Source organism: Equus quagga, chromosome 4, assembly GCF_021613505.1.
Source record: "Equus quagga isolate Etosha38 chromosome 4, UCLA_HA_Equagga_1.0, whole genome shotgun sequence".
Classification (NCBI taxonomy): Eukaryota; Metazoa; Chordata; class Mammalia; order Perissodactyla; family Equidae; genus Equus; species Equus quagga.
The window spans coordinates 115058184-115071063 of record NC_060270.1 but is presented as its reverse complement, the minus strand read 5'-3'; the positions used below and the strand labels follow the sequence as shown (position 1 = coordinate 115071063).

The 12880-nt window shown below is 39.2% G+C and overlaps 1 protein-coding gene across 1 annotated transcript in view; it reads right to left on the bottom strand.

Annotated features, from left to right (window-relative positions):
- The window catches only part of MTX2 (metaxin 2), a 58922-nt gene extending 46566 nt beyond the window's left edge, over window positions 1–12356 (bottom strand). The window contains exon 1 of the mRNA XM_046659414.1: window positions 12104–12356. Within this exon, the coding sequence (XP_046515370.1) occupies window positions 12104–12143 (40 nt within the window). The 5' untranslated portion in view covers window positions 12144–12356. The remainder of the gene's footprint in view (window positions 1–12103) is intronic.
- Between the last annotated feature and the right edge of the window lie 524 nt (window positions 12357–12880).

Genomic DNA, 12880 nt, shown 5'->3' with positions numbered 1-12880 from the left:
CCTACAGAGGATCTCTGATCCTCCGTTCTAGCTCCTGAAATTCTGGCAGAACTGCAAGATTCCAAAAGAACAAAAAAAAAAAAACAAGAAATAAGATAACAAACCTAACTATCATAGAATACCTTCATGAACAGGAACACAAGGGTAGAAAAGCCTCAGAGATGCAGGAAAAAAAAAATATTAAAGGCAGGGCCGGCTCCGTGGCCGAGTGGTTAAGTTCATGGGCTCCGCTGCGGCGGCCCAGGGTTCGGATCCTGGGTGTGGACATGGCACTGCTCGTCAGGCCACGCTGAGGCAGCGTCCCACATCCCACAGCTAAAAGGACGTGCAACTAAGATATACAACTGTGTACCGGGGCGGGGGGGTTTGGGGAGATAAAAAAGCAGGAAAAAAAAAAAAAAGAGTGGCAACAGTTGTTAGCCCAGGTGCCAATCTTTAGGGAAAAAAAATACATTAAAGGCATTTAACTGAACAAACATAGGTTACTAAACTTCCAAAATGTGCCAGGAACTATAATAAAAAGACAAAGATGACTATAAGCCTGTCATTGCTCTCTAGGGTCTGATTTTGACGAGTACGTCGGGGCACGTCGCAGGGTGAGAGGAGGTGACTGGGATACACGTGACTATTTACAATGAGTAAGTGAATACAGGTGGTACAGGGGCAACGCAGCTCTTGAAGTCAGACGTACCTGGGTTCCCTCCCAACTCTACAACTTAGTGTTTGAGTGACCTTGGCCAAGTTGCTTAACCTCCTCTTGCCTCATTCACCTCATGTGTAAAAAGGGGAAATATTACCTACCTTATAAGGTTGTTAGAAAAATAAAATTAGAGAAATTATGTAAGTGCCATTTATAGTCTTTAGCTCACAGATAGTACTCAATCAATAATTAAGATTAATATAATCATCAGACCAGAAGTACGTATAATGCACTATAGGAATGCTCTTGAAGAAATAATTAAATCCGTCTGTGGAAGATAGGAAAGAATTCACCGGAGGCGATGAAATCTGAACTTGGTCCAAAAAATAATCAGAACCGTGCCAGACAGAGGTGAGGGGCAGGAAGAGGAGTCGAGATGTTCACTAAAAATCTAACACCCCCTAACCCAGTTTGAGACAAGGGAGAGGAAATGCTCAGTAAAGGCTTCCTAAGTTAGCATTGCTATACCACTTTATATCGACATTATCTGTTTCAAAGGATGTGTCCTACACAAGAACATAACTCCATCAAAGGCAAGAACTGGGTTACTCATTTCTGTACCCCAGCACCTAGCAGAGCACCTCATGCAAATCAGGTACTCAACCCAACAAACAAAACATATTCCGCAGAAAATACAATCAAGTCTTTTGCTATCTAAAGGCTTAAAGATATCTGACAGCAAAAACAATTGCTATAACTCTGGAAATAAAACCATCAAACCAAATTAAGGAATAATAACATCTCAACAACGTGTACTAAATTCAACAGTGCAAACTCGTGAACTCACTTTCTCTCCAAATTGTTCAATGGCTCCTAACCAGAGGTGCACCAGCCAATCACCTACAGAGTGTTTAAAAAATCCATTTGCCTCGGGGCTGGCCCCGTGGCCGAGTGGTTAGGTCTGTGCGCTCTGCTGCGGGCAGCCCAGTGTTTCGTTGGTTCGAGTCCTGGGCGCGGACATGGCACTGCTCATCGGGCCGCGCTGGGGCAGCGTCCCACATGCTACAACTGGAAGGACCCACAACGAAGAATATACAACTATGTACTGGGGGGCTTTGGGAAGAAAAAGGAAAAATAAAATCTTTAAAAAAAAAAAAATCCATTTGCCTCAACCTTCAAAAATAATAGGCCTTTGGTGAGAAAAAAAGAGAATGTGTGTGTGCATGCGTGCATGTGGGCGGGGAGTACAATGCAAGGCAAGCATAACTTGTTTTAGAGAACTCCATAGATAAGTGATTGCAATGTGCAATACCACCCTACCACCCTCACACACTATTCTACCCACCCCCACCTCCCATCCACCCCCATCTCGTTTTAGAACCTCTGTTAGTTCATGAGTGGGACCAGTCAGTCCCAGCTCTAATTAAAACAGACTCAGCTGAACCCTCTGCACTAGGATATTACCACCTTGGTTACTGTGGCAGATTATATTTCTTAACAATGGCCACAACAATAGCTCCTGTCCCACAAGCGCTTCTAGAAGCTCACCAAACCCTCCACCTCCAATGAAGAAGTCTAATTCCCCTCTCCTTGAATCCAGGCAGACTTGTAACTCTCCTGTGACGAACAGAATATGGGAAAAGTGATGCTTCAAGACTTCCAAGGAAAGGTCATAAAATGAGATGCAGCTTCTCCCTTGTTAGCCTGGACACATGTCTTCAGAGAACTGACTAAAATGTCTGACTACCCTGAAGCCACCAGGCTCTAAGGGAGCCCAGGTCACATGGAGAGGTCATGTGTAAGTATTCTAGAAGACAACTCCAGCTGAATTCCTAACCAGCAACAACTGTCAGACATGTGAGTGAAGATGCTTCCAGACGTTTCCAGCCCTCAACTCTTGGATCATCTCTAGCCTTTGGGTCTTTCCAGACATTGTGAGGTAGAGACAAGCCACCCCTCCTCTGGCCTGTTTGAATTACTGACCCACAGGATCCAGGAACACAATAAAATGGCTGTTTTACACCCTAAGTTGTATGTCGTTTGTACACTACCACAGTAACTGAACAGGTACAGTTTTAACAGTTACAATTAGTCACAGATTTATTATTAAAAGCAGAATTAAATGTTGAATCATCTGAAGCCTCAGAATTCCCTCTGTTCATCTAAATCAATTACCAAACTGACTCCTGATCATGTTTACATTTATAAATTCCACTTTACTGCTTCAGGCATAGATTTTGACATTTCCCCCTTCCCTCCAGTCAGTTCCACCTTATTAACCCATCACCTTGAAAATTTTACCTTCCTGAAATCCCACTCTCCAACTTCCTGACCACATCACGGCTCCCTGGCCCTCCAAGTCGCCAGAATTGGGAACCAGTGACCACAATGGCTTACCTCCATCACAAATTCTGGTCTGATGGCAGCTGCTACATTACTCAGGAAATGAGAAAAACGAGAATCCAAGAGAAAAATGACTTAATTAAGCCAGCTAAACTCAAATCTTACCATAATCTTTTTATAAAAAGCAGATCTGTAAAATCACTTACCTGTCATACAAAGATAATCCAAAACAGTAAATAATGAAAACATACTTTATATCTGTCTTTGAACTGCACTCCATAATTTCTAAAACATATCTCCCTTTCTAAATACTTTAAAATTAAAATTATTTTGCCTTCTCCAAACAGCCACCAAATGTCTCTATGGGAAAATCAGTACAGCAAGAAAGAGAAATCTATTTGAAGAGAAAATACATCAAGAATAATTCACAATCTTAACTAAAGAACAAATATCAATTACCACTTAAGTAGCTAACATTACATACCTAGTTCTCATCCACTAGCCAAACTAGAAAGTTAAACTGATGAACAGTAAAAATAACAATAACAATGCCTAATGAAAAAATAGACAGTAATTTTTATTTTCAGACTATTTTCTTATTGACGCATCTTTTTCAAATTTATAAAATAAAATTAGGAACATTACTTATAACTTATGATGCCAAAACATTTTCCTATATAAAGTCTAAAAATTGAACAGGAGGTCAACAAAAGGCCAGATCATTAAGCATCAGCTGCCAATATTACCCTAGAGAAATAAACAGGAGAGCAATGACAGCCTCTTCATGTCTAACAAATGATACAATGTATTTGTACGAAGTTCTAGTCAGTACTCTAGTTTGACCAGGTAATGAAATGTGATATAAAGAAGAAACTCACTTATAATACCTAGGATACTGTATCCACTAGAATAAATATACACAACAAAAGTCTTTTTTTAAAGATGGAAAGGCAGGTTAAGTCATGAAAAAACTTCTTTGGCTTATAAAAGTTCTTAGAGATAAAAAGATATAATTAGCACGAAAACAGAGCTAAGCGTATAAGCACAATGAAATGCTTTTTATGGGTTCTATTTTGCTAACGCAGTTACAGTTAATGGGAATTGCCATGACAAAATGATTGTTTTTATGAAAAGAAACTTCATTACTAACCAACCAAATTTCATTTTTATTACTGATGTAGAAAAGTTCAAAACCATGATTCATTTATAGAACGTACAAAAATAAGAAAAGTGTTCAAGAATAGAGGATCATTTACAAAGCAATAAAAAATTAAAACATGCATTTCTCTTACTGGCAAGGCAAATACTTCTCTTCTACACATAAATGTCTGTGGCTGGATGTGCTGAATATTATAACTTCTGTCTTTGAACAAAAAATGAGAAGCCTGAATTTAACATCTCATCTCCATTTGATATCTTCAGTCCACCTAATAATTGCTTATTAAGATAATTCAAAAATGTTTGAAAAATGTTAAGAAGTTTGATGATGTTTTCTTTCAATTTTCATTCAAATATGGAAGGCTTGAGCTAACATTAATAACTCAAAAGTCTTCACAGAAATAAGACTGACAAATTTTATGGGCACCCATCATCAAAGTCTTTTAAGTTAAAAACCAAAAATCATGTAATTTCAGAGTACAGAATGTTAATAAAGCATACAAGAAAACTAACACTCACATTATGCTTAACTATGGACTATTTCAACAAGATCAGAAACAAGCCTTTCAAGTGATCTTAACACCATATCAAAGTTTCCTAAAAGGCAACAAAACATTGCCTCTCAGAATTTGGTTTCCAACCTATTCATGAATTCAAATGTGACAAGATACAACAGGCCACACTGCTGTCAATAAACTGTACTTTGCCTCTAATCTGAAGTATAACCCGTTTTATCTTAGTTGTGCTTCTCGATCTGCCTCTTCACTATCAACTTCACAAGGTGATAAGCACCATTCATATGACTAACAGGAAGAGAAGAAGATTCTCTGAAATGTAATGGCCCGTTCAACAACTTTTCAATAATTCCTCAGTGCCTCCTCAATACCAGAGAATCCTCAGAATACTGAGTATATATATACGTAACAAAATATTTTTATTTTCAAAAACAAAAGAATCGGATGCATTGTATTTTTTCAATTATCTGTTGCAATTATCATTAGATATGAGGACAAGCAGATATAAGAACCCTATCATTGTCTTCATTCTCAATATACCTTGCGAGCAATAGTATCACTTTTGTCTTAGAAAGAACTTTTAACTTGTTTTCCACTTCTCTGAGCTTCTAAAATCCTTCTGAAATGCTTTGAAAGTCCAGATTTCCCAGTACTCATGTGGAAGGATAGAATAGAAAACACTTTATTACTGATATAAAAATAAAATTTTTTAAACATGTCTGTTTTGATTATACTTACTTTTAAGATGCTTACATATTACGGGTTCCATGGAACCCATAAAACTACTTTCACAGATCATACTATAAATTAATGCTTACTGCTAGAATGAAGTTATTAATAAACTTAAATAATTAAGCACCCACATGCCCACAATGAGATAAATGAAATATTACAAGTCTTCTTTTTTCATCCTTTATATAGTTTACTGAGCTTCTAAATAAAGAACAGAACAGATAATTGTCCTGATTTCAAAAGATTAATAATTATAGTATGATGAAATTAACCAATATGCTTAAAATATAGCAAGGCACTGGTGAAGTAATAAGATCATTCACAAAAGATGGTATAGGAGTTAATAAAAATAAAGGCACTTTGGACATTTTCTGCTGTCTAAAATGGTAATGGAATAACATAACAAAGGTAACATCCTCAAAGGCTCTTAGGCAATAAGAATGATAACAGAAACGACCATATACGAAATATTTATTATGTACCACCCTAAACTAGGTGCTTGATATATATCATAAAATATATGATCGCCCTTTTACAAATAAGGAAACTGTGGCCTAGAAAGGTCTGCCCAAGATCACAAAACAAGAGGCAGAGCTGAGCTTAACACTCAGTTCTCTATCTTACTCCAACGACCTTGTTCCTAACCTTTACACTCTATCACCTTACGGAGCTTCAATTTCCTCATCTATAAAATAAGAATAACACCTATCTCACACGATCAAATTGTTAATATTAGCAATTATGTATATAAATCATCTAGCACAGTGGCTCAAAAATGGACACTCACTCTTATTATCAGTAACTAGGTAATTATCACCTAAATTTTTAAGGCTAAAACTTCTTGATAATGTCTAATAAACAGGCCTCCACTGAAAAAGGCTCAGAGTATATGTACCTATGACCTACACCAAAAATTCAATTTCCTAATGAAGATAAACATGGCTTAGAGTTTAGCAAATGTATAATCTTGAAACAAACATCTTAGAATAATTTGTTATAGGAGTAATTTTAATAATTATAATAACTTTGTAGATGTTTTATATTACTGAAATAAATTATGTATTCTATTTATAAATAACTTTTGGAAACTTTACCAAACTTGTATAATCACAAAGGAAGTCAGAGGTAAAACCCAGTAGAAGAGAAAAACTGATAGTAAACAGCTAGAAATATTAATGAATGCTTACTGAGTGATTATGATGTGCCAGACACAATGCTAAGCATTTTATATCTTTTCTCATCATCTTTAAATAATCTATAACTATCTTCATTATTTGGCAAACAGGAAACCTGAGACTTAAAAAGACGAGTACTTTGCTCAAGGTCACACATTTAGTAAGTAGCTGATTAAGAACCCAGGTGGGACTCTCAGCCCAAAGTCCACAGGAATTGTGAACGCAAGGTGAAGAAAGTGATCAACACTGCGGGAGAATTCTGCTCTTTAGTGCTCAGCACCTCTCTCCTTTTGTGTGTGTCTGGTGGCACTGTAGAGCCCCAAAGCCTGGAGCCACTCCTGCTACAGGGACGGGCTAAGGAGTTAGACCTGTCCATCACAGTACTCCATCCTTATGGCTACAGTGACTGCTCCAAATATGGTCAGAGAACCCAAATAGGGCTACTCAATCCTACCCTAGGGTATATTCATAACCAATGTCTGTAAAAAAAAAAAAAATTTTCAACAGAAACTCAAGTAACGTATTGGAAAATCTTGCCATGGAAAAAAAAAAAAAACCAGCAAGTGAAAATTTAAAACACAAAGGCTGTTATAAAAGATTCTGAAAACGATTCAATATCCAGGACTATTTTTATCCTCCTTTTAAAGTTCTAAATCTAGCACATCATCATCTAGAGATCCAAGCTATTAATCCAAAATCATAATTTACCATTCCTGTCCATATTACTGAGTTAAAAGAACAATTCAAAAATCCTCTTCCACTTTAAGAAATTTATCCAAAGAAACTACTCAGTAGATACACAAATATGTCTACAAAAGCACTGTTTACGTCAGAGAAGAATCGTATATACTTGTGATAGCTTTAGGATGCATCAACTTGGCTAGACAGAACTATATTTGCCAGAATTCCCTTTCTGCTATGTTTCTGATTCAGGTGAGCTACAAGGGACATTCTGTAGCAGGCGCTGGGAAGACAAAGGGAGGCAACAGCCATTTGGTAGCATACAAATACTTTCTCCCAGTTATTCAAACACTAATCTAGGGAAGTGTGAAGGGATTTTGCTGATATAATTAAAATCCCTAATCAGTTGACTTTACATTAATCAAAAGGGGAGACTATCCTGCGTGAGCCTGATTTAATCAGTTGGGAACCCTTTAACAGAGGGCGTATGTCCTCCCTGAGATCTGATACTGCAAGTAGCACCTGCCACAGGACAGAAGTGCTCCCTCTTCCTCCTGGATCTCCCCTTTCTGGCTGTCTGCCTTGGAGACTTGGTACTTGGTTGGCCAAACCCTACAACAACAGGATAAGCCAATTCCTTGTGTGTGTGTCTCAGTGTGAGAGAGAGAGAGAGAGAGAGAGAGGGAGTGTGAGTGTGTGTGTGTGTGTGTGTGTGTGTGTCTGCGTGCGCTCAGATATAGATCAAGATCGAGAGCCTACCACTTCTGCTTCTCTGGTTGAACTGACTAACACCCTAAATATACATCAGAACAAGACTAGATCAGTAAATTACAATTTCTTCAATACAGGGAGATACTATGCAACCATTTAAAAATGATGATACATGATTCCATTCATAGACATGGAAAGAGATCTCAATATGTTACATGATAAACCAAGTTACCAAAAAAGTATGCATATTTTATATCACCTATGTCATTTTTTTCACTTAGGGAGAGAGAACAAGATAGCTTTGCTCACTAAAGTTTTAATGATGAGGATGGGAATTTGAAGTCTTAATCTGGGTGTTACGATTTTAGGTGATTTTTACTTTATTCTTTATATTCTTTTGGATTGTTTTCACTTTCTAAAATGGCCATGTATCATCATTATTATCAGAAAAAAGGGGAAAAAACCCAATAAACCTTTCTCATTGATAAGGAAGATGTCATGTAGACTTACAGGTTAAAATGTGCCCAGAGTCTCAAAGGACAAACACAAGTTATCCCAGTAAAGCGGACATTTCAGGCAGAGGGCAACATGTGCCAAAGATGGACGCTACAAATAGTTTATAAAGGTGAGAGTTCAAGGAGAGGAGTGACAAGAGAAAGGGCTGGACAGACAGACTAGGACTAACTTACCACAGGTCTTACATGCCTCACTCCACCTACTGACAATGGGAACTAACAAAGGTGTTAAAACAAGAGTCGTCACATCTGCATTTTAGGAAAATAAAAACAACACAAACAAAAACTCACTGAGGCTCGCAAGTGTGGAGACTGCATTGGAAGGAGGCCAGACTAGAAGCAAGGAAACCAATTCAGGGACTACTACAGTCATCCAAGCAAGAAATCCAGCCCTGAACTAAGGTAACAGCAGTGCAGATGGAGAGAATAAGCCACTGAGCCACAGTGAGGAGTGAAAACTGAGAGAACCTGGTGGGGGATACACTGGTAGTAAAGAGACAGAAGTGGTCCTCTTAAACTGGGGAGTTCAGAGAAGGCTTCCAGAAAGATGTCCCTATAAAAAAGGCTCTCAAGGAGGGCACTTCATGCATATCACAGAGAGATGTAAGAGGCCTTTAAAGGTTTCCAAAATAAACATCAACAGTGTGTTGGCTCATGGCCACTAAAAGGAAGAATAATAAGCAAAATGTTAAATATACTATAAATGAGAGACCTCAACCAAAAAAAAGAACAGATCCACAATTATTTATTAAGTTATAATAAGACTATTATAATCTCTAATATATGTAGATATCTCTCTCTAATATCTTAAGGTTGACCGCTTCCAAAAAACCAGATTACTGCCAGAAATAGAATACTCTCAACAGTTGTTGGATTTGAGTCACACTTGTAAGTCACTTACAAGTCAAACATAGGGTTTCATATAAACTATTATTTTAGCCACCCTATTTTCACTGCTGGCCAAAATATAATCTTTTAAATTTTTAAAATTACAATCATTTAAATTACAAAAGCAAAATATTCTCACTATAACAATTCAAGCAATTCAGAAATGTAGTTCCTGCACCCTCTATCAATGCTCTATCCTTACTACTCTGAAATTCCTAGTTAAAATTAGTTGAATATTCTTCTGTTTTTCTTTGCTTACATAAACATACACATATTTTCATAAGGTTTATTTATTTAACAACAGAGGGTTCATACAATATATATATTATTCTATAACTTGTTTTTACTTAAGATAATCAGTTTTCAGGTCAACATATTTGACAGCTGTCCCTCTTCATTTTTAATATCTGTAACAACGTGAGCAAACCATAATTTGATATATATTTAGGATATTTCTAGTTTTTTGCTATTACAAATAATGCTAATTAATACTGCCGTATATTTCTTTAAATACTATTCCTTACATTTCTATCAGATAAATCCCTGAAGAAAAAATTTATGAGTCAAAGGATGGCATCTTAATAAATACTGCTACATTTATTGTAAATATATAAAAGTAGTAATGATTTACAGACTCACCAATAGTTTGAGGGTAACTTTTCCCCATGCCCTTGTCAGTACTGGAAATGATCACATTCACTTTTGCCCATCTGACTAGGTGGAAAAGTTGTTATCTACTGTTAGTGACAGGGAGCATCTTCTCCTATGTTCATTGTCTATTTGCATTTCTCCTTTTGTGAATTACCTGTTCCTATCCTTTACCTAAGATTCTGTTGGGTTGTCTTTTTCTCATTAATTTGTAGAAACTTATGTGTGTTATGATACAAAGCTTTTTAAATTTTTCTGCAACCAACTCTGCCACTTTTTTCTCCCACAGATTCTGGATTCCGTGTCTTGCTTAGGCCTCCTCTGCTACCCAAAATTATTAAAATAATCTCCTCTATTTTCTCCAAATTATTTTATTACAATTTGGTTTTCGTTCTTACTTTACATTTAGATCTTTAATTAATGTGGAATTTATTCTTGTGGTGTTATGACTTATGAGTTGTCCCAACACCATTTATTGAATTATCCATCTTTAAATGCCTCCTCTTAGAGTAACAGATCATTACAAATAACTAAGATGGCAAATAAAATTCCTTTTTTAAAAATTTTTTTCCTTTTTCTCCCCAAAGCCCCCCAGTACATAGTTGCATATTCTTCGTTGTGGGTCCTTCTAGTTGTGGCATGTGGGACGCTGCCTCAGCATGGCTTGATGAGCAGTGCCATGTCCGTGCCCAGGATTCGAACCAACGAAACACTGGGTTGCCTGCAGCGGAGCACGCGAACTTAACCACTCAGCCACGGGGCCAGCCCCAAATTCCTAGAAATTCTTAAATTTCACTAACTGAAGCAAAATTCCAAACTTATTAAAAGTTGATTAAAAGACATTCATCATTTTTTCTTTAAAAGAAATCGTACATTGGGACACATGCATACAGTATACCAATAAAAGCATGCACTGTGAAATGCTGACTTTTTTAACATAGCTATCTAAGTTAAATCAATAATCTAACTTTTTTACCATAAACAGTAGATACAGAAATAATCATTGTGTGAAATCTCAAGATTATTCATTGATTCGGGTCACAAATATTTATTGAGCACCAACTGACATGTGCTCAGGATACAATGGGGCACAAAGCAAGTATGCTCCCTGCTTTTACAAAGCTGGTGATCTAGGGGTAGCTTCCCTCTCTCCTAGAAAACAAGGTATTTTTAACTAAAACAGGAAAAAAGAAATGTATGTTCACACAAATGCAACACAATGAAAAACATTTTGGCAAATTTTATAACACCTTCAGTACTTTCCATTTCCAAAATACTACCTTATTTCAAATGTACCTATTTATCCTAGTGACTGTCTCTTGATCGTACTAATACTGAAAATACTGCTGGGAAGTTGATTGATTCCATTTAAAGATTAACTATTACCCATCAACCTACACTACAATACCTATGTCTAGTCTCCTCACTTTCTCAACAATATTTAATTTCTTTTACTGCAGTAAATAAGAATCTCAATAGCAGAAAATATATAAATCTATTTACATCAGTCATGTTCTGCCCATCAAATCAAAGGTATTTCTAAAAAGTATACTTAGATTTAAAGATGTTTCAATGAATTCTAGAGATCTAGCAAATGGCAGTATTGTGTCGCCTGCAGAGGAATCAAGAACTTCAGTGGCCCCTCAATGACAACAGCTAACAAGGGCGACTCAGTGACAATCACTTTAAACTTCAAGTCCCACGACCGAGGCTGCCCCTACTCTTACCCTGAAGCCTCGGGATGCCCGGCCCCTGTGGCCACGCCCCCCCCCCCCCCCCCCCCCACCTGAATCCCAACCCCCGGCCTCCTCCAAGCAGCCCAGCCCCTCCCGACCGAATGGGGAGCTGGACAAAGCACCGCCCAGGAAAAGCAGACGAGACTCCGGCCTCTGCGGGGTGACTTCGACCAAGTGTCTCCCCCTCAGTTTTCTCATCCGTGAGTTGAAGCTGGTACCCCGCGCTCGCCTCCACCGCTAGCTCTGGGCTCAGCATCTAATGCCGCAAGGGTGGGGGAAAGCTGCAGCCCTAACCCCACGCAGCTCCCCGCGCCGGCCCCCGACTCCCGTCCCGTCCGCGGTCCGCAGCCACGCGCGCTACCTGCGATCTGGGAGACGAAGGCTTCCGCCACCAGGGACATGTCGGCTGGGCGGGCCCGCGCCCGCGGCGCCTGCTCCCTGAGGCCCTAGGCGTCCTCCTCCGCAACCCCGGCGGCTCCTGGCAGCTAACCGGCTCGGCCCCGGCTGAGGTCTGGCTCGCAAAGCCCACCCTGCCGCCGGCGGCGGCGAAAACCCCAAGGTTACTGCCAGGCCCCACCGGGAACTTCCGGCGCAGCTGACAGCGGCGCGCGTGCGCTTCCGCCGGCCCCGCCTCCGCCCTCTGCCCTCCGCCCTCCGCCCCCCGCCCCGGGCGCGCGGGGCCCGCCGGTCCTAGCTCACGGCCGCTGCGGGGCTGGCGGAGGGTTTGCGGGTGCCTGGTTCCCAGCGACTCCCACTCCAGCCTGGGGAGCGGGGGGGGGGGGGGGGGGGGACCCCGGAGGTTTTTAGTATCTTCTCTGCATGGGAGAATTTTGTTAACAAGTAACATTTTTAAGAGCACACTAGATACCATTTTAAAAAACATACACAGCATTCTATTTCATTTCATCTTCTCAACAACCCAATAAGATGATATTATCGCCATTTTACGGATAAGGAAACAGGCTTAGAGAGTTTGAATTGCCAACTGAGGGAGTCCGCTCAGGCCCAGAGTCAAATCCACGTTAATTTCCTCTGTTCCATTATACTGCTAGGTGGATTAGTCCATAGACAGACATTAGTGTTTGATTATTCCTTTATTCAAACATGCTTGCCAGAGAGGAGGCTTGAGCAGCGTGTA